Below are 22,945 nucleotides of genomic sequence, written 5' to 3'. Positions count from 1 at the left end.
GTTAAACAACTTTTGCCACAAGTCTCACGTTGCAAAGCAGCGCTATCCAACAACAACAACGCGCATGAAGTTTAGCTCGCCTCATATAAATTCCACTGTAGTTACAATGCGGTAACAACAGTATCGTGTGGCTCGTTTTATTGGTGATTAGAAATAACCAAAAAAAGCGGATCAGGTTGAATTAAATGTTCCCGTGAATTTAGACTTTAGAGACAACATTTTGTGGCCTGACTTTTAGGCCCAGCTCTACTACACAGTATGGTGTCAGAGATTAAAGTCTCACATTCTGACTTTGCCTTTATTCAACACTTATTTTCTGTTATCTTCTATACACGAGTTAAACCTTTTTTTTGTGTTTGTGCTTTTTTCCCCCGACTTGAATAAATTCGTACGTGTTAACCATGCACAACCAAATCTGACTCATTTCTAATTCTGTGATAGACCCCATTTGAAAAAAGTCGTGCAATGGCAAGTTCCCACAGGCACAGCTCTGGTAATTGCACGTCTATAATGTATAGTGTGATGATGGTTTATTGGTGAAATTAACTTTCTATTTTGCAATACCAGAGATATTATGAAAGGACTCTCCAGTTGGATCACAATTATTATTTTTTAATTACTTGTTCTTTGACTTTCTTGATTTTTAATGGTGTGTATTTGCTATGGGTTTTTAGATCTGATGCCTTTCCCTGTGCAACCCGTTCTGTTTATCTGGACTTGACTCCGGCACATGTGATATGACTTGTCATGCCAAAATGGTCCAGTCCTTTTAATGTGATTGGATGAAAAATATACACCATCCCATTTGCATTGCATGAGATTTAGCAATGACTGTGTTAGTATCCAGGTGAAGATAGGATGGGCCTTTGTGCCTAGTCAGCAGTCCATCAACTCTATGGATTACAAGAGTCAACACTATATGGAGTGAAAACAAAGATGGCCTTTATCCTCGAATCCTTTTTCTTATAAGGCACTAATACGACTGAAAATACTAACGATCGAATTCAATATTCTGGTAAAAAAAAATCACAACAATCAACAAGTCTATCCAATCTCTTACTTTAACTATGAGTATCTCCTCACCACCTTTACTGTAAACTAATCATCAGGGCCATTGACGTCTATTGTGTTGGCTCACAGACAGTAGGATGTCCCTGCAGGGCTTCTGTAGGGCTCCGGAAATGTGCGGTTGTGAGGTGTGGGCCACTGTCTGCTGCTGGAGCTAATCCAGTGACATGCCCCTCTGCTGCTGTGGGCGCAGTTAGGTGCTGTGTGCAGTCAGGTCGCACCGCCGGGGGGTGGGACAGAACAGAAAGACCACAAAGTCTCCCAAGATAGGATAAAGTTTTATTTATAGCCTGGCCTTATCTGTGTTTTGTAGGGCTCTTAAAGGCAGGAGTTGTTCTTCAGTGTCTCTCCAAGTGTCTTTGTCACACAGCAATAGTCACTGGTATGCGGGGGCTAACCAGTGGTGGATGTTTGAGCGTTGACTCACTCTCTCCTCTGGTGCTACTGTGTTTCTGAATCATTTCCCTCTGAACTTAACGAAGATCAGGTTTTTGTTTATATTCAGTACTTCATGAGAACCTGTCGTTGCCGAGCCTCCTCCCATTTGAACACACTCAACACACATGACTAACATCTCCAAATGCACAATTTGGCTGAGAAATCGGCCGTGCCTGTCGGACTGGAAAATGCAGTGGATACTGTTGCATATTCTTGTCCTACAGGCAAATAAATGCGTTAGCGGTGCCGTCTCTCTCATGGATTAAATCGCAGCCAAGGACCCGTGGGTATGGGGCACGTCGCGCTGCCAGCATAATGCAACTGTCTCACATGGACTGAAGGATATTACTTTTATTGGTGACAGATGAGATACTGAAGTGCTGAAATCTTGTCTCGAAACAACAAAAAAATTCAAATGTAGCCGTAGCACATGGGAAAGGTTATTCATTCTTTGATCTGTGTTTCGCTCCAGTGGCTACTCCAGCTTTGTCACACGACACAAAAACATGTCAAGGAGAGTTTCTGAATCCAGATTGTTCTTGGGGAATAAGTGAATCAGTCAGTCAGTGTATGTTTCTGTGTCATGCCTACAACAGCGAGTAAACGTGTAGGGAACCTGTCACTGCGCAGTCAATTGGGCTCTTTTTGAAATGACAATTGGCAAAGCTCAGAGACTGCATGTGCAATGAAAACAAACAAAAACTCTGTCTACAATGATTTATCATTTATAAAACCTGTTTGTAAGTGAGGTCATCTTGATAGAGTTATGGTGTTGTGCGCTCTTAGAGGTTTATGAAGGCATTACAAGTAAACCTGGGGGGGCCTGAAATTGCATATCAGAACACAAGCACAAGAAGCTAATATAAAAAAAAAAACGAATAATATTATGTGAGTGTTGGTTCACTAAAGGGAATTCTGTTTCCTGAAATACAACCTCTATTGGTATAAAGTACTGCGGAATAACAATTTACAGCTCAAGTATTAACCAGTGTAAACTCTACCATAAAAGGGTCCTAAAAGAGCATCAGAGAATTCACAATAATCACTCTCTCTGTTGATTTTAGCATGAAGTGTACCGCAGTTCATTTCTCCTTTGTTCCGTTTATGTGGTCGATGTGTCACTTTCAAACAATATTTTTAGGGGCTCCGAGAGTTCATAAAGAAACATCAACTTCAGTCCTCCCGGAAAGATCTTGACCAATCTAATTTAAAAACACGCGTGCTAATAAAGTCTGTCACTACTTCCACTGATTTAGCAGAGGTTTGCGGCTTTAAAGCAGAGCTAAGTAACTTGTTTACTCGAACCCAGTCCACTTGAATTGACTTTGACATCCCTTACAACCATTCCCAGGTTTTATATTGAGACTGCATTGTGAGTGACTTAAACTATTTGCAGCAGCATGGGTGCAAATTGTGACCATACAAATCGCGGTTTCGATTCGATGGCGGTGAATCTTGCTGCTTTATTGTTGCTTAGAACTGGCACAAAGAGTGCTGACTGGACCCGTCTTGTAGCAGGGTCAGTTTTGGCCGATGGAGAAGTAAGTCTCTCCTTGGGCCCCACTTTGTTTTCGTTGTGGAAAAACCTTTCTGCTTTGAGAGAGAAACATTTCAACCCAAGCAATCTGACTTGAGCTGCGCAGCCTGGAGGCCTCTGAAGCACCTGAGCATGGCCCTGTGTGCAGCAGTGTTGTGATAAGGTAATATCCTGCTGTCACTGCCTATGTGCAGCCTGTGGAAGTGATGGGTGCTCTCAGTGCACCCAGCGTCCTCTCTGCATCTTCTCTTCTGTGCTCCTGTTTCCGAGCGCTACCATCCACGTCTCATTCCTGCCATACCAGACATAACTCCTGGCCAGCTGAGTTAGTCCCTCCAGCCTCTCGCTAGACTTCTCTGCAAAAGAACAGCCTGTGTCAGCATTATGTTGTATAACACATAATTAGAACAAGTTGTGGAAACATGCCCCCTGTCTATTCATCCAGGTCATAGACAATAGGCTTTATAACTTCTATGTATCTGCGTGGCAACTCAGACCATATGTTTTTCATGTGTGTTTTCTTTGAACAGAGGCCATCGCACTGCATGCAAATTTGTTTAAACATTCATTTCTTGTGATGCATTCCAAAGTTCAGGCTGTGCAACATAATTTGCAATACGGTATATCATATTTATAGTTCTCAGTGACATCACTTTGCATTCCTTTGAACGGCTATGTAATGGTGATGGAGGTAGAGAGACAGTTGCACTTTTAGAAGAACTCTTGGCCTTGAAGATGTTTGGGCAGCACAGTAGTTTCTGTGTGGAGTTTGCATGTTCTCCCTGTGTCTGCATAAGTTTCCTCCAGGTGCTCCGGTTTTCCCAGCACGAACAGCATGTACGTACACAATCAGCCAGAATGAATGTTGTGTGAGTGAGTGGTTGGTTGGTTGGTGGTCAGAGGGGCCGATGGCACAGACTCGTAGCCTCGCGGGTTTGCAGCAGCTTTAAACAGTCAGATCCCATGGAGAGTTATATGTTACATGAAATGTATGAAAAGAGCTTTATGAATAAATAAAGATTGATTGATTGATTGATTGATTGATTGATTGATTGATTGATTGATTGATTGATTGATTGATTGATTGATTGATTGATTGATTGATTGATCGGTATAACAAGTGCAAAAAGAGTTTGTATCACTCCTCAGTAATTTGAGCTTAATTTTACCAGGCTAAAAGGATAAGGCACAAAAACATTCAACAGGCCATTGTTTCCTTAATTAAGCTAAATACAGTTCAAAATGAAAAACTATTAAATTAGATTAAAAGCAACGTGCTTCTTTTGGGCTTCGAGTCATGAGCCTGCGTTTCGATTTCATTGTCTGTAATATAGTCTCTTTGATGGCTTCAGATGGGACTATTGATGGTATATTTAGACCTCTGCAGACTTGGTTTATTAAAAGTACTTGTTAGAGAATGTTTACGCAACATGGACACAGTGTTCATGGGTCTCTTTACTGTCACCTCCACATTTAGAGTCAAATAAACTGCTGATCAACATTGCAGTGGCCTAGATCCAAGAACAGCCTGACAGTCTGAAATATGCCGTTTTCAGATGCGGAGTTGATATAGTGTAAGTAATATCATGGTAGCTGTTGTATCCCACTTTATTATACAGTGTGACCACATACACTTAGGCTTAGGGTAGCACGCTCTGAACTAAGTATCAAAGCTGCCTTTGACCAGAACGATCGGCTTATGCAGCCCCTTTGAAGCCTGGGCTCGTATTGGCCTTAATGATATAACATAAGAATGAGTGGGTTCCTCTCTCGCACAGAGGGGGCTTGGCTTCTTTTGAGTCCCACCTTATTTATCAGACACTTTCTTGAGGATGCAACTTGAAAGTGTGCAGATGTCAATGTGAGGTCATACCACAAGTGTTAACTCTATACAGACACTGCTTCACAGACCAGTGTACTGTACTGTGTTGTTACGGTGTAGTGCGTGAACATCAATAAACAACCCTTTTTTCATACTTTAAATAGTTTAATTGGTACGTTGTTTGATCGCAGACCTCTGTATCATGCAATAACATAACTGTATTGTGCAATGATTCTGAAGTATTCATTTATTTTACGCCCAGACCCACAATGTGTATTTTGGCCTTAAAAAAACAGTAGACTTGCATGACTTGGAGCTCTGGATTTGTCAGCTTCTCCAGGGGGTGGGATTAAACCCGGTGCCAGACAGCCACCCGCGGATTCTAATAGTATTATTACAGTTCTACTTAATACTTTACATTCATGTAGCCACCAGGACACCTGCTTTCAGGCCTTCTATGAAATTCTTTTATAGCAATGAATGAATCACAGTAGCTGTTGAGACCCTATTTACGGAACATTCAAATATGAGTTGGGATGTTTGTTTTTTTTCTCCATTGTGCAATAGTATTTTTGTGATGTCTTGGCGCATGTCACGTGCAGCTTGTTCTCTGTTAAGGCAGCCCTTTAGATCTGCCGTTGGAGGAGCAGATTTAAGGAGGCTTTTGTGAATGACTCCAGTCTTCATCTGGACTTGTGTGTTTGAGTGTGTTGTTGCAGTGAAAAGGCTGCTGTCTGTCTTATATTCTTATGAGACTACTCTGTGTTCGTCAGACTTCCTGTTTCCTGTGCAAATAGGGTCACCCACATTTCTGCACTCGAAACGGGGCGATGTTTTTTGTTAAGTTGATTTGATTGTTCACTATCAAACCGCTAATGTTCTGTCCTTTTTTTCTTTGCAGCACCATGAAATTAAACCCTACAGAAGCTCCACTTTATGTAAGTATGCTTCCACAATGTTCTTCATCTTAACTATGCACATCATACTATACTGTATGATTGATTACCAATGTGATGATGCCATATGTAGTGTATTATGGAACCAATTTATTTGAATACTCCGGTTTTCTGCTCACCAATTCTATAAGCACTGTAACCTTTTACGTTTTCTTAATATATTGGACTTACAAATATCTCCCCAATAGCTTATAGCATAAAATAACATTGGTAATGAATTAACCCCTTACCCACCTTAACCGAGCACATTTTCTCCAGTTTGGTTTTACCCAAATCTAAAAGTGTCTCGACAGGAGTTTACAACCTATTGGCCAGTGTAGCGCCTCATTTGAAAGCTAAGACCTACAAAACTGATAATAATTGTTTTGTTGTGTTGTTACCACATTTTGTTACATTTTGGAAGCGTTTATGTCATGTTTTCGTAGTTTGTCTTCAACATCACTTGTTTTTGTTGCTTTTTTGCCACTTTTTCATTGCGTTTTTGTCAGTTTTTTTGTGTGTTTTGTCACTTTTTTGTAGTGTTTTTGTCACTTTTTTGTTGTTTTTGTCACTTATTAGCAGTGTTTTTGTCAGTTTTGTCCCTTTTTTTGTTTTGTTTTTTGTCCATTTCTTGTAGTGTTTTTGTCACTTTTTAGTAGTGTTTTCATCACGTGACAGTGCAGGATTTTAGAGACAGTTGTGGTGAATAGGTCTGGGCTCATTCTACACCAACATTGCTGGGGGAGGATGTAGGGGGAGGAAAATACTTAATTTTAACATTTTTAAACTCCGTATAGTCCCTTTAAAAAGATTGACAAAACAAAGACGCATTTCCCCCTTAACATAAAGTATTACTGTCAGGCTATGTATTACATTTTTTGCATTACTAACCAAGCAAACCATATTCCTATTCTTGGTTTGCACATCTGCACCAACCTTGTGTGAAACCCCTGATGCTTTGGATGCAAATGTCTGGTTATATATATCTGGCAACCTATATTTGCACAGCTGAATCCTGAGAACATGATAAAAATGCATCACTGTACCACATACTTTCTCCAAGTTAAAGCACAAGTTCAAATCCCTCACACTTCTGTGCGCGACGTGTGAATATCCGCCGACCACACCTGACTGAGCAGTGTCAACAAATCGGCCTGCTGCTGTTCACTCTGCAGACAGCTGATGGATGCAATAATAGGCTGCAGTCATGTGACATCATTCTGAAGAGCAGTGGTCCCAAAAATGGTTTTGCAGCAGCACCATTTTAAGTGCAGCCTCTTTCCTTTCCCCAAAACGAGGGTTGATAAGTACTTCAGCGTTGTTTTCCACAGATGTCTTCTGAGACAATGGGGACGCTTGTGATCCTAGTTTGAAAATATTTTTGTTAAACCAATTGTAAAATGTAAATGTAAAATGTATTATTTATTATTTAAGCTTTAAAGAGTTCCATTTGATCAGTATTTATTCTGCAGGGGGAGAAAAGTAGAGTCGCTGAATAAATAGGGAAACTCCTTTTGAGTTTTTACAGTACAACCTCTGTGTGGGAAAGGTGCATTGGTATTAAATAAGTTGCAGCTTGTCACTGAGGTTGCAGGCGGGTCTCCAAAAAGCAGTTAAGAACCACTGCTTAATTAAATAAGCACATTGTTTGATATTGAATTTACCTTTTTTTTTTTTTCAACCATTAAAATGCAGACAGATTTGACTGTAGTGTTAAAGGTGGGATGTTATGTTTTTTTCATGCACAATACAACAATTTATAATTCTGAAACTCAACGGGCAGTGACTGAACTTCTAAAAAAGTATTAAGTCGGTGCTTCCGGGGTTAGCGTAGCTGCTGCGCCGTTAGCGTTTATCTCCGCTAAACCCGGACGCACCGATTTTGGTAAATATTACTTTTATAGCAGTAGGTACAGCATTTTTGGCTACTGGGCCTGACAAATAAGTATGTTCAGTAAGTTTTTTGTAGTTTCTCACACATCTACGCCCCCGGAAGTAGAGCTGTGACGTCACCACTTAACAGACAACATAAGCAGGGGTTTCTTACAAAAGTATTAAAAATAAATAAATAAGTTAAAAGCTAAGTCTGCAGGGGCGGGTGCTGTGGGCTGAACTGAGGAAGAGAACGTGGGAGGGGCCTTGTCCCCGGGCGGAGTTTCGTCCCCTCCAGCAAAACAGCAGGAAAATGGCTTCTGGCAAGAGATTCGACGATTACTCAAAAATACATGAATCAATCTGAGCAACACTGGAGGCATGTTTTTCAGGAGGGAATGACACACTAACATGATAAAAAGCTTAAAGTGATTTTTACATAATACCCCTCCTTTAAATAAATGGTGTTTTTTTTTTTTTTTCAATCACACAAGCGCAAATGTTGTCTCTTGATCACCTGATGTGACTCACTGATAATGGCGAGTTTGTGGCCGCAATCTCCAACGTAATTTGAGTGTGGTTATTCATTTTCTAATAGTAGTGGTAAATCGGCTTCTGCCTTCCAGATTTTGAAGAAATAGGGCGGCTATTTTTTTTTTTTTTTAACAAGAAAGGTTCAGAAGCATTATCACCAGAGAGAAGACTGAAATATGAACTGCTAAACTAACCTCATGCATTTTCAGGTTCATGGAGGTCAAAAGGGGGTTATTTTGTTGTTTTCAGGGGATGTTGTATAATAATTCCAGCCTTTGTGATTATGTCCCATCATGAATTAGCCTAAATCAGGAGCCGGTTTTAAGTGCATGTGTGTGTCAGGGTGGCAGAGTGAGTGCAGTCGGTGTGGACACCCTAATGTGGCGTGAGCGAGACTGATCTGAACATTCCTCTGTGCTATTGTTAGACTGTGTTGGGTGGGTGTGGCTCTTAACAGGCTTTAACTGTGTTCAGCAGCACCGTGTGTTTAGTCAGGCTTTATGCACTGACCTCGGTTTTGGCCCGAATTCAAAGAGAAGGTTGACTTCTTTCGGATGCATTCATGGAAATCATCACCACGGCATGCTACTAATCATTCTAATTGGAGTCGCCTTCTGTTGGACTGAGGTTTTCTTTCATATTGTAGCTAAGAATCTGAAAACAGAGCCAGCCTCTATTACATTTTCAAATCTTGTGAGGAGGATACAGGTGTCAATTATAATCACATAGAAGACAGTTCGAAAACAACCACGATATGACATTCAATCAGAATCCAATGTTGTGTTATGTATTATTTCCACATGTGAAATTGTAAATAAATCAACAACTTTATGATTCAAAAGACCGCCTACACAAACATCTCATGGATTGATGTGTTGAAGCCAAATACAGCAATTGCACCAAAGAAAAGATGAGGCTGTAATTATGAATCTGTAGTTCGTTACATACAAATTATGGTTCATTTTCTCAGTTTTCTGGCAACTTTATGCTGATAAATTGGGTGTTTAACGCACTTCACTCGAGTTGACTGTTCTGTTTCCAATGTGCACTTGGCTGCTCAATGCCAAAGCGGTGTTATTTAAGGACAGCTATAAATCTCCAAAGTTGAGACGAGGCAAAGTGGTCAGCTGTTTATCTGTACTGCTTTGCTCTTACCAACTTGGTTAAATAAAGTGGATTTGGAATATGTTATTCAAGTCATTTTATGCAAGTCATTTGGTTTGCTGCCATTTCTACTCTACAAATTAGGGCTGCTCAATATGTGAGGAGATAACGATATTGTTATATTTTACTAAACTATTGCAACACATTATGTTCCATGTCATGTAAATCGCAAGTAATTGTATCAAAGCACATTTTTTAGTTTTGAAATTGATCATGGCTTGTGTCAGGAAACATGAATATTGCACCACCTGTGCGATCTATTGTGCTGCCCCACTTGAAACCTTAACACAAACTCTTTTGCAGGGAGACTGTGTGTTGACAGTGCAGCTGGAAGACAATGACACCTGTCCCAGTCCAGAGGAGGACGAGGAAAGGGAGGAGGAGCTGGTTGAGTTTTATCTCCTCTTTTCGGGCTCTTCACAGCGACACCTGACGAGCACCGTGCGAGTCAGCCACGTCACACTGCAGGCTGTGTGCCCAGGTAACTCTGACTGCACATTATCTGGAAACTAATAGTAGCTTCAGTATTTCAATGATTTTCCAGTTTCCAAACAATGGTTCTAGTACCATACATAATGAACCAAGAATGCTGTTTGGCTTGAATTTGCATACGGCCTGCTAGATGATACTGTGTAAATCGTTTGCCCATTTTATGAGAGCATTTGAGTATTCATTACTCAAGCATTGTACAGTCACTCTTCCATAATATTATGTATACGACTGTCAACTCACTTAACTGCTCATTACTTATTCCTGTCTGCCCCATCTGTCTGTGTAGGCCACAATGTGTGTGAGCAGGTGCTGGTGGTGTTATGTGTGGCTCGGCCCAATGGGGCAGTGATCAGCTGCTCTCAGGAGAGCTTCACTTTTGTGCAGGTAAGATCAGTTGTTATATTTCTTTAAAATTAACATGCTAAAATTTAGTACTCACTGAAATACTCATTTATCTTAACATTGTTGCTGTCAGACTGTACAACACTCCTGTAAAGTAACTCATGTGTAATAACTACTGTGCAAAACTACATGCAATAATCTCTATCAGCGTCACTTTATCAACCACCTGCACTATGACTGTAAACTTTGTACTGTCGATGCTGACATTTTTTAGTCTGTTTTAATTTTATTTTTTATTGTAATGCTTTATGCCCCTTAAAGATGAACTAAGTAAATTGTTTACCTTAATAAATCCTTTTCGTAGTCCCTCTGGGGGTAATACAAGTGTTGGTGGGCCAGAAAACCATCCTTACAACTCCCCTGCCTCCGGGTCAGAGGCACAATGCACACTAATAGAACCACAAAGAAGAAGCTAGCAGGCTAACTGTGGGCTAGCACCACTTAAACAGTATTTACAGCCAAGTTTGAGTAAAAAAAAAAATCTCTATTTGTCTCTTCTCTCACGGATAATTCATGAGTAAATGAGTAACTTAGTTCTGCTTTTGTATCCATTGTATATAAACTACCTCTATTTACCATTTAAATTGTTTGCACATTTCCTGTCTATTTTGCACACCCTGAGTTGATAGAACAAATGGATTTCTCCATTGTGAGATCAATAAAGGCTTATCTTATCTTTTGAAGGACATAGCCCTGGACACTGCTCACTTGATGCTGCAGAAAGCTCCACTGTGGAAGGATTTGGTGAGTGAAGTGGCTATAATATAGAAATAATGTTTTTTATGTTATTATATCCTTTTTGGATATATTTGAGCCACTATGGTTCATGAATTCATGTAAAGGAGCTTTTCTTGGTATTGTTTTTATGTAATGAAAGTTTGCGAGTTCAGTAATATGCTACTCTTTGCGAATAGTTTATGGCTTGGTTTATTTATAGTAAACAATTGTAAAATGTTGAATATTCCGAAAATCTACATCGCATTACATAAAGAGGATAATAAATGGTGGGATTCCCTGAAGCAAATGTCTGTTTCGCTTCCATTTAACGGCTTTCTTTGTGTTTTCCACTGATTCCACAGAAAGAATGTAAGAAACTGGACAAGGACCTCGTCTTGGCTCTAAAACACCTGAGTCAGCTGTACAGCCTGGGCCTATGCTCATTGCCACACACACATTTACCGAGGGAAGATCTGCACCAAACACACACGGACTATCATGAAAACATCACGCTGGATCAAAGGCGCTCTGCCGCTGAAGAGAAAGAGCCAGGGGCCGAGGAATCCACACAGGAACGCAACTGCCTCGGTGAGTATCATGTTGAGTTATTGAGGTGTCTTCTTTTGGTTTTAACTGTTCTTTTCCCAACTTAAAACACGCTCAAAGACTTTTGCCTAGTGCTGTGTATTTTTCTGTCATTCTACCAGAAGGGGTCTGACTTGTTCCACTCTGTTAATCGTGCCTTTTTTGGTGCTTCCTCTTCAGCAGGGCAGCAGCAGCAGCAGCTCTCAGGTCTGCTCCACTTGGCAGGAGGCAACAGTGTGAACAGGACGAGCCCATTCACCCCCCAGCGGCCCGCACAGACAGGCGCTGGGAGGAGCGGCTCAGACCGGGGGCCAAGTACAGACTGTGAAGACACGTCCCGGGACCACCTACAAAGGCCCTTCACACGGTAAGTCTGCGACGAGTCTGCAAGCAGGGATTTTGTATTCATAAGGATTTCAACTATACTTTTTATGTCCCGATCAGAGAACAGGGGTGATGTTATCTGTAGCAGGAACTGTTTTAATGCTGCAACTATGAAGATTAACAGGTTCATGTATGAAATGTGCACTGTTTTCCTTGTAGCTTTAGACGAGGCCAACTAGGGTGCCCCATGTCATCAAAGGGGCTATAACATCTATTATGTTGTCTTGAAATGACACAAAATGTAAGCTTTGGATCCACAAACTTGAAAATCCACAAATAATTTAATTTAAAATAACCACGATCACTGTAAACTTTGCCGTGCCAACAGTGACATTTTGATGTTTTATAGTTTATATTTTTTGCCCCTTTTTTAACCCTCTCCTTGAACTCGCACATTTACCCAAAGCAAAAAGCTTCTTGGTCAGTGTAACAACTCATTTGAAAGCTAAGACCTGCAAAACTGATCTTAACTTTTTTGTTGTGTTTTCATAGATTCTGTGTCGTGTTTTTATCGTGTTTTTGTTGCTTTTTCATCGCTGTTTTCATTCCTTTTTGGCGCTTTTTTGTCTTGTTTATGTCTGTTTTTCATCGCTTTTTTGCTGCATTTTTGTCATGTTTTAGTCACATTTTTTGTTGCTTTTACTTTTTTTTGTAAAGCCAAACTGGAGAAAATGTGTTCGGTTCACGTGGGGATTAAGAGGTTAAAGTTTTTTAATCATTGTAAACTGTATTAGATCTATTCACTATTACTTAACATTATCTTGCTGTTCTTTGATTGCACATTTTCCTAGGGGAGGGAATCTTATTTGTATAGCGCTTTTCATATGACAAAAGTCACACCCAAAGCGCCTCACACATGAGGGGGGGTTCATTCACTCCATGCTGATGGTGGTAAGTGGTAACGACAGTCTACACCTGGGATTTGAACCTCGACCTTCCGATCATGAGACGACCCCCTCTACCGTCTGCGCCACTGTCACCACTGTTCTTAAGTACGTGCACCCCGTGGTCATGAGAGCTGATGCAACAAATACATTTAGAATAAATGTATAAATGAGGGGCTACTGTCAGTGTTTCTGTAGTCAGCTAATAAGTTGTGTTTGGAGAGTAGAAACAAAAATCAAAATTGGACCTTGGCAAACATGCTAGGAGGCTGACAATGCATTGTAATTAACATGTTTCAAGCAGTACCTAAATCCATTATAAATATTTCATAATAGTATATTAGATACCGGTATGTTTTCCTAAAATAATTGAATTACTATACTTACTAATGTGCACCTGTGTTATTCTCTATTGGCACACCTCTTTATCGGCCAATACAAGGAAACAGTTGATAAAAGGTGGAGCTGCATCGACTCCTGTCTAATGACTGGACAAACAGACTATATTTACATGAACCTGTTGGTGGAGCTATATTGTCTATCAGGTTTATCGAGCATATGAAAGAACTACTATAACCACAACTACCTGTATATCACAGCTGTTAAAGGATAGATGATCACAGAACATGATGAGAGGGTTTAAGATGTGCAGTATCCTCGGCCTCTTGTAGAAATAAGAAACACATTCACATACATTTACTAGACACCTGCCTGCTTATTTAATTTAAATGAAGTTTGCAAAACATTTACTCCATAATTAGCTGAAAATAGGGCACATTGTAATGCACTGCATTAACTGGGTTAATAACTGAAGAGGCAAACATTTTGGTGTGATTAATGCTACAACATTCAGGGTGTGGGCAGACTTGTTGGGCGGGGCTTCAGGATGTCGAGTACATTTGCCTCAGTATTTACAATGGACTTCGAAATGTTGCTCTATCCCTTTTTGTGTCTTAATGAAGTATATACAGTATATGTATTTCCTTTAAAGGAATAGTTCACCGATTTTCCATACTGAGATATGTTCTTACCTGAGCTTAGACGAGTTGATACGTAGGTAGACTACGCTAGAATTGATGTAAATATTTCATATTAACCATCTGTGTTCCTACACACTCAAATAGTAATCTTATACTGTGGATTTATTTACAATAATGAAAAAAAAAAATCATGAATAAAAATAAGCATATTATGCATAAGTTGTTTATGGTTAATTTTTTGTACTTAAAGCAGAACTGAGCAACTTGTTTACCTTAATAAATCCTTTTCATAGTCCCTCTGGGGGTAATACAAGTGTTAATGGGATGATTGGGTGGGTCTTTTTTCTTCTCTGGTGTCTCTGGCCAGAAAACCACCCTTGCAACTTCCCTGCACCGGGTCGGAGGCACAATAGACACTAATAGAATCACGAAGAAGAAGCTCACAGACTAAGGGGCAAAGCTAACTGAAGAGTAGCGCCACTTAAACAGCATACAAGTTTGAGTAAAAAAAATATCTCCACTGTGTAATTGGATGTACAATATCCCTCTCTGTATTCTGTCAGCGTAGTATTTACTCTCACGGACAATTAATGAGTAAAAAAAACGCAACAAGCTACGACAACTGCAGTGGCGTTTATGGGCACGAGTTACTTAGTTCTGCTTTACAAGGGTTAGATCAATGCAAGTTGGTCATTTTCAGGTCTTGCGGGTAACTGCAGCTTAACTTATTGAGTGACAGTGCAGGATTTTAGACGCAGTTGTGGCGAATAGGTCTGGGCTCATTCTACACATTAGGACATGGATGGAACATGTGGGGGGAGGAAAATACGTAATTTTAACATTTTTAAACTCCGTATAGTCCCTTCAAAGACCCTATACCTGATTTATCTTGCAGTGACACAAAGTTTGTTTCATCCTCCAGTATATTGTAAACTTCGATAATTATGAAAAAAACATAGCCTGCATCGGATTATAAAGCATTTGTAGAAATTCCATAGTAAGCTAGTTTATGAAATTGCCTAAAAACCCATTCTTGTTAAGAATTGTGATGGTAGAAATGTGTTAGGAACTAAAGTGTTGATCAGGTCGAGTTTTTCTGTCCGAGACCAGCCCTTGCCCCACAGAGCAGTGATCGAATCCAAGCTGAGCCCGATAGGCATGAAGATATTTGTGTCCGAGTCCGACCAAGCCCAAGCCCAACACAATTAAAATCACAATATTGTCATTAGCCTACTAATGACACTGTAGGATATTGTTTGTGTGGAAAGTCTGATTTTATCAAGGCATTCGGAACATCATCGTTTCCAGACTCTATTAGGAACACAACTAACAATATAATTTACTCGCTCCCTTTTTCAATCTTTGTGAACCAAAAAAAAAGGCAGGCATAGAGCCTTTCAGCTTGTTCACTGCCAATTGGCTTGTTGCACAATGTGGCTACGCTAGTTCCCCTGAGCTGAAGTTGTGGGCGCCAGTACTTCCTGTCCGTATTAATTTCCATTAAGATTAGCTTAGACCCATTCGAATCATCATTTTTTCTAAAGATTCTGTGGTGGACAGTGAGTTCCTGTTAGACGATCATTTACAAGTTGCTGTAGATGTAAATATTTCAGTGGCGGAGACGTCTATGTTTATAAAGGTCGGTGAGCTTGTCTTGAAGATAAAGGCTAACATTAATTTCATTCAATTTTAGATAGTGCCACAAATATGAACTCATTTGCATTCATTCATTCATTCATTCATTCATTCATTCATTCATTCATTCATTCATTCATTCATTCATTCATTCATTCATTCATTCATTCATTCATTCATTCATTCATTCATTCATTCATGTTAGCCTTTAGCTTTGAACACACAGCAAGCGATCACCGACCAGGAATTCACTGTCCATCACGTGCTCTTTAGAAAATATGATTAGTATTCCAGTGGGTCTGAGCTAATCTCCATAGGAAATGAATGCAGACAGGAAGTACTGGCGTTCACAACTTCAGGTCAGAGGAACTACTATACAGCCACATCGTGCATCAAGCCAACTGTCTACTCAGGTTGCCAGATCCTGTGGCTAAAACCAGTTGGCAATAAACCAAAATATACTGTCTGTCGGCAACCCAGCTTGCCTCTTATTTTGTAATACCATTAAGAACAGTATGAAACAGTCAGAAACATCACACAATGTGAAATGCATACCTTTCATGCTGTCAGTTTGTCTTACACAGACTTGTCAGTGAGCCTATATTCTGATAGTGTCTTGTATGTTTCACAGCTCTGAAGTGGTGACCTTGGATGAGGAGTTTTGCGTTGATCCAGATGGCCAAGTTTTCCAGCACCACTCAAAGCTTGGTACCTTCACCCTGACGATACCAAGTCTCCACAACCAGCGAAACAAACCTGGCTCAGACTTCTGTTTACAAGACGGTGTAGCACAGCTGAGGAGACTCGTAGCGCAATACAAGAGCAAAAAGGTGAGAAACTATTCATATTTGTCTTGGTTGGTTAGAAATAATGTTAAAAAAATAATAAAGAAAACATGTAATGAATTTGGGGAGTTTCCTCGTCAGTGAGTGTCTTCAGAGCAGACATAAACCGCTGACTAAGGATTTCTCTTTTTTCCCCCTGACTTTATCAGGAACAAGAAGTCATTGTTGTTTTTGGAAAGATTATTTTTAGCTTGTGTGATCAAATAGTTAATGTGTTTTGCAAAATGATTTAATGCTTATATCATTAGCTCTCCTTTTATTAGCCGTCACCCCCTGTGTCACTATGACGCATTCATTGACTACATGGAAAATACTACGTACGTGAGATCCAGTGATGACTCCCCTAAAATTATGTTGTGATCCCCAGGTTGAGAACAACTGGTCTATATTTCTGACAGAGAGAGCCTTACGTTTTTGCATTATGAGCAGGTTATAAGAAAAATGAGACAAGGTGACAAGAAAAAAGATAGTGTGTTACATTTCCAGTTTGTTTTTAGCAGTGGTGGAAAGTAACAAAGTAAAAAGTACAAATTATAGGTATTTTTAGTTTACCTAAGTACATTTTATGTACTTTTTACTACATTTTAGGGCCTGTATCTGTAATTTGTACACCACCACATTTTTAAATTGGGTTAAACGTAAAAGTATGTTATTTTCAAAGTGACCGCTCTACGATGAACCGGTTTAGTCCCAGTTTAGACCTGGTTAAGTTCCTGTTTTTGACCTGAGTTTGTCGTTTACTTGTTTCGACCTGGTTTGATTCAAATTATTCTGCACATTAAACTCTTAAATACTTGAACTTTTTACTTTATAAAGTACTTTTTACAATGCATACTTTTATTGTTGTACATAAGAAAACATTTTATCAGATACTTCTGCTTATGTACATTTTTGGTCCTGTATTTGCACTTTTACTTTTTAAGAATATTGAGTACTTCTTCCACCACTGATTTTTAGTATCTCAAAACATCAATGAATTATAAATTGCATGATTGTTTTTGTTATTTCTTACAGCTTTATTGATTATGTTAAGAGAATATTGTGCACTGTTAATGGAGTATTTTTATCTTCAGGGAAAAGTTCACTGTGGTACGGACACTGCATTCTCTGCATCACCGTCGACCTGTGGCAACGCTGTGAACCCTGCAGCCCCAGCTAATGAGGAAATAGTGGATGTTACTTGTACAACCCCCCTTCAAGACAACCACTTGGAAAATACTTCTGCTGTCAGTGTTGGGACGGTTCGTCAGAGCCAGGAAACTGGGGCCACACAGGCAGCTCGCACCGGTCGAAACAGAAGGAATAAAAAGAGAACTACTAAAACTGAGCGGACTATGACAGAAAGTCCCGGAAGTCCCCCAGTGGCTGCTGAAGGAACTGCAACCAGCGCCATAACGGATACAAAAGCACTATTATCCGCAGAACAAGCAAGGGAAATTACATTAACAGAAAAGGATTCTAAAGAGGACTTGTTCCAAATGCCCACGAGCCCAGATAGTGATGAACAGAACAGCAGCAGGAAGAGCGTAGCCTCGCCAGCCGCGGCCAATGTAGAAAAACAGGAAGAACAGAAGTGGGAAGTTGAGCAAATCTTATTGGACCAAGTGACACAAAATTTAGCGAGCAAACTGGGACCCGTTGAAGACCTAAAGACAAAAGCATGTTTGGAAATTCCACATAACGAAGCAGCTTCAAACAGAAAAGGTATGTTCAGTGTGAATGGTGGTGATTCTGTTAGTATTAATAGTGTATTACAGAAGGAGGAGTAGAATGTAATGTCACGTGCAGTAGTGCCAATGAAGTAGAGGGTATTTAAAGCGAGCTTAAAATATAAAATGGGTAAAGTTGAACAGCAGATAAAACCTTGTCTATGGAGCATTAAGTTTGTCCTGCTAATTGTTCTGTATTATTCTAATTCATGGCTAATATTGTGTGTGTTTTGTGAAGTTAAGTGGAGTCATTTGATAAGAATATAGTAACGTAACAACTCAAGTATGCTGCTGTCATTTTCTGTTTCATATGAGAAGGCAGGTTTTATAAGAGAAGCCTTACACAGCTCACACAATATAGCTCCAAATGTACTGTTTGTTTGCAAATGAGCACGGGTATATATGAAAGGAACTGAGAGCAAAAACGTAGATGATTTGATGATGTAATTGACTATACTGTATATGTGCTTGTGTCACGGTGCTGTATAATTGAGAGTATCATTTTCATTCTAAACAGAACCATCTTTGTTCTGGAGTTTCAAACTATTTCAACTATCGTCTGCGCACCCTCCACCACGAGTATATGTAATGTAACGTTTGCATGTTTTCTTTTTAGAAACCATGGGGCAGGACCAATCCCTGATGTACTCAGACAAGCAGTCCGAAGCATCAGCTAGTTCTGAAGCTGAAGAAACGGCCCCACCAAAGACAGATGATGCACAGACAACTGCCGCGGACAAGGGAGGCAACAGTGACACAGTGATGAAAGAAGAACCAAAGTCCCTGACCATTTGGTACGACGGCCAACAACTGGACACGAGAGAGGACGCAGACGGGAGCTCTCCACAGCTGTCTACTGAACTGTGCGCTAGCCCCCGTCAGCTGTCTCCAACTCTTACTCAGCCACATGCTACTGGACCGCAGCCAGCACTGTCACATGGGCCCGCCTCACAAAGACAGGAAGTCCTGGGATCACAGCGAGACGAGGAAGCGGGGCCAGATTGGGAGAAGGCGAGCGGAGGGGAGGAGGTCAGCGCTCACAGCAAAAGGAGCTCAGAGAACGACGACGACGGACATGGGGACAGGGGAGCAAAGTCTAGGAAAAAGAAGAGGAAAAAACGGGGCAAGCGCGGCGGCATCGAGCGCAAACAACTCGGCTCAACTTCTAGCGTCGAGTCTCAAAGCCAAACAGAAAGTCAGACGCAAGAAGTGACTGACCAGAACATTCAAGATACGAATACGATGCATCTGCCAAACCAGGCCGAAACCCAGGATGAGGCGAGGGACGGTACGGACTTGGTTACTTTGGAAACTAATATAACTGAACCCCCTGGGACAACAGATTTGAACATATTGGGAGAGCTTTCAGAGGATAAAACCACCGTATTTAACAAATCTGATGAGCTAATTTGGGACGCCGCTTCTCTCCAGTCAGAGGAAATGGAACGTGACACGCAAGTCGAAAAAAGGGAATTAACACTTGACAATGTTGTTTTGGATTGTAATGGCGAGGTAGTGCATGATCAACCCTGTGACAGCTTTCCCGCAGCGCTACCAAGTCAGGAACTGTTGAACAAAATGTCGCTTGTGCATCACGAAGACGAGCCGCTACAGCCGGTCGATCCTTTGGCTAAAAGTCCTGAAAGTGACGAACCTGTGGGTGCTTCTGATTCTCCTGTTGACGGTACAGCGGATGTCCCACCTCTTCAAACACGGGAAGGAAGCACTGAGATAACCACGGAGGGACCGTCGGGGCATTGTTTGGCTTCAGAGATGCTGGGACACCAGAGCCCTGAGGAGGAAAATAAAAATGAGTTGTGGAAAGAGGAAGAGGAGGCTAAGATGGGAAGCTTGCAGAGGCGTGAAGTGATTGAGTTGTGTTCTAATAATGTAGCAGGAGCGGGGGGAGGCCCTTGTTTAGGCAGCGGGCCGGAGCTGGCGGCCACAGCGGTAGCAGTTGTGACTGTGGCGATAGCGGCGGCAATGGCGGAGTTCGAACTTTGCCAACAGTTAGCAGAGGATTGCACAAAAACGCCTGGGATTAATCCACTGTTAGAACAAAAACCAGATGAAACAATTTCTCTGTGTAAAGTAGCGAGCCATTCTGTCAACACTAGTCCATTCACACAAGACGTTAACGAGGAGCAGGCTGAAACTGCGGAGTTTAACTTTGATTTTGCACAAGAAATGGATTCAAGTGGAAACCAAGCAGATGGCACTAACCAGGCATTAACACAAGAGACTGGCAATAATCTATCAGCTGAGCATTTAGGTTTACATGAAATTACTCAAGCTACAAGTACTGACAAGCAACAAGACTGCAGTAATCAGGAGCTATTAGCGTTAAGTAGCAGTGAACAAATCAAATGGGACTTGACAGACAAGGACGACCATGTTTTGATAACTGAAAAGGAATGTAATAGGGTCCTAACTAGTGACACAGACCACAGTGTAGCTTTGCCTGAGAAAGTTTGCAACAAGTTTTCAGTTTGTCCTGTTCTAGACACGGGCCAGGGAGGTCAACTTATCTTGAAGGAGGATGTAACTGAAGAACTGAGCAAAGCGGAGCTTACGGCGGGTGTAAAGGACGATGAAGATGGAGGCTGTTTGAGCAAAGACGGCCTTGACACAAGTACAAGTCAGCCCGAAAACGCGCCGCTCACAGCAGGAGAACAAACAGTTTCCCTGTCTTGTGATTCACCGTCTTCCATTTTAATCACGCATGAGTCCGGCCATTGTCCAGCAGAAAGCACATTTGTGGAGTCAGAACTGAGAGCGGAAGAATTCACGAAGGAGTTACCGGACACTGAGATTACTGTCGTCATGGAGATAAAGGATGATGCTTTAGAAAGTCTGGATCAGGAAGTTGTGGATGGATGGAGAGAAAGAGAGAGAGGGAAGAACGATGACATAAAGCAAACAGGTAAATGATAGTTAATTTTACATTTTCTTTGTCTCAAAGTTTGAAAAGATTTACTCTGGCTCCTTTAGTGTTGTTTTGATTTATTCATTATGTTAATCATCCTTATGTCTTGCCATATTTGTATTCAAAAGACTTTTCCAGTGACCTTTGGTGACTCTGGGTTCCAAGCATAATTTATGTTTTGAAATCATTATTAATTTAGATAAAAGCGCTCAGTCGTACCGCAGTTTTTTTTATTGTAGCAGAAGTTCTTAACCTCTTAATTAAGAGGTTTGTTCAGCTTTATCCAAATCTAAAAGCTTCTCGACTGGTGAGAGCAACTGTAATGCCTCATTTCAAAGCTAAGACCTACAAAATTGAACGTAGCTTTTTTGTCACGTTTTTGAAGCATTTTTCTTGTGTTTATGTCTCTTTTTTTTTGCCATGTTTTTGTCACTTCATTTGCTTTTTCATCACTTTTTTTCTGGCTTTCATGTTGATTTTTTTTATTGATTTTTTCTTGTGTTTTTGACGCTTTTTGGGCGCATTTTTGTTGCTCTTTAATTATGATTTTACGTTTTTTATGCTTTTTTTCTCTCAAGCTTTTAAATTTTGGTAAAGCCAAACTGGAGAAAATGTGCTCGGTTCAGGTGAGACTTAAGAGGTGCATTTTCTAACGCCTCTTACCTTTGAAAACGTAAGACCTACAAAAGTCATCTCATTCTCAGTCATTTTTTTTTTACTTCTTTTTTAACATCACATTTTTGTCGGGTTTTCGTCATATTTTTGTCACTTTTCCATTGCTTTTCGTCGCTCTTTTGTTACTATTTTGACACTTTTTTCAAGAAGCTTTTGGATTTGTTAAAGCCAAACTGGAGAAAATGTACTTGGTCTTGGTGGGGGTTATAAGGTTAAGCAGTCATCTGTACTGGATTGTTTTAATGTTGAGAATGTTTCTTCTCAAGAGCCTTCAACGGCAACTACTGAGTATACTGATACTCACTATACAATAGAGGTTATTGAGCAGCTGAGAGTATGTTTATATAGAATAAACATGGGCTTTACCAATAACGACGTAAACTCCTCCCTACTAGATTGCTTTATATTCAACATGCGGCTTAAAACATCTTGACGTGAGAGGCAAAATGTCCTCAACACCAAAACAACCCAGTACAGGTGGCAACTTAAAAACTTTTGTCTAATATTTACAAAAAGCAATTTCTATTAACTCTGTATTTAATTTTGCTCATATTACAACCACCTCCTCTGCAATCGCCTTAATTCATCAACATGAGCTCATGAATATAGCAACTGAGGAGCTCTATTCCAAACAAGGCAGGGAACATGTAAAAGTCAGTCCCTGTAGTTCACAAAAGGCCTCACATTATTCTTATCCAGACTGCAAAGGAAGATGATTCAGGATGATACGTTATTTATTAAACCGACTCACTAACTAAAGCACCTCACCGCATTAGTGATATAATGATTCACCGAACAATCCTAATCTTAGCTCTGCGATGTCTAAATATTTGGTCTTGCGGTCTGGAAACAAAAATGGTTATTGTTTCTCTGAAAGTCATCTGTTTTCACCGTTTTACACAGCCCTGGCTTATCTCGCATTATGCTCACATTTTCTGACCTTTCTAGAAGGTATTAGATAATTTTAGCTGCTTTGTGTTTGGGTGAATGGGAGGAAGCAGAGAGACAGTGTGTAGAATAATGTCAGTGGCGGGGCGTGAGCGGCAGACGGTTGATCCGGCTCCACTGTTTGTATGGGTGCACGTATCCGGGCAACCTGGTGATGTCATCAGAGCTCACGGTGGGCAGCCAAACTCGAGTCCAGCCGAGAAATGACTGACGACGGCACCTATGATGTCCGTGCCAGTGTCCAGAGAGGTCTTTTGAAGCGTGCTGCACAGTCTGTGGCCATGTGCACTTGTGTAATTATGAAAGGTCAGGTGTATAAAGGAGTGAAACTATTTAGATATTAACTTTAAACTCTTTAAAAGTTGTATTGAGCGCCACCGGGAGAATATCTCG

General features: G+C 40.6%; 1 protein-coding gene across 1 annotated transcript in view; it reads left to right on the top strand.

Annotated features, from left to right (window-relative positions):
* The first annotated feature begins 5,669 nt into the window (after positions 1-5,669).
* The window catches only part of LOC306972051 (uncharacterized protein), a 42,409-nt gene continuing 25,133 nt past the window's right edge, over positions 5,670-22,945 (top strand). The window contains 9 exon segments of the mRNA XM_079568496.1: positions 5,670-5,803; positions 9,674-9,851; positions 10,149-10,246; positions 10,949-11,008; positions 11,344-11,596; positions 11,750-11,933; positions 16,081-16,279; positions 17,368-17,998; positions 18,620-20,926. Of these exon segments, the coding sequence (XP_079424622.1) occupies positions 5,771-5,803; positions 9,674-9,851; positions 10,149-10,246; positions 10,949-11,008; positions 11,344-11,596; positions 11,750-11,933; positions 16,081-16,279; positions 17,368-17,998; positions 18,620-20,926 (3,943 nt within the window). The 5' untranslated portion in view covers positions 5,670-5,770.

The sequence above is a fragment of the Gobius niger genome, assembly GCF_951799975.1.
Source record: "Gobius niger genome assembly, chromosome: 12".
NCBI classification, from domain to species: domain Eukaryota; kingdom Metazoa; phylum Chordata; class Actinopteri; order Gobiiformes; family Gobiidae; genus Gobius; species Gobius niger.
Note: the sequence above shows the minus strand (reverse complement) of the source record. Positions and strands in the feature narration are given on the sequence as shown.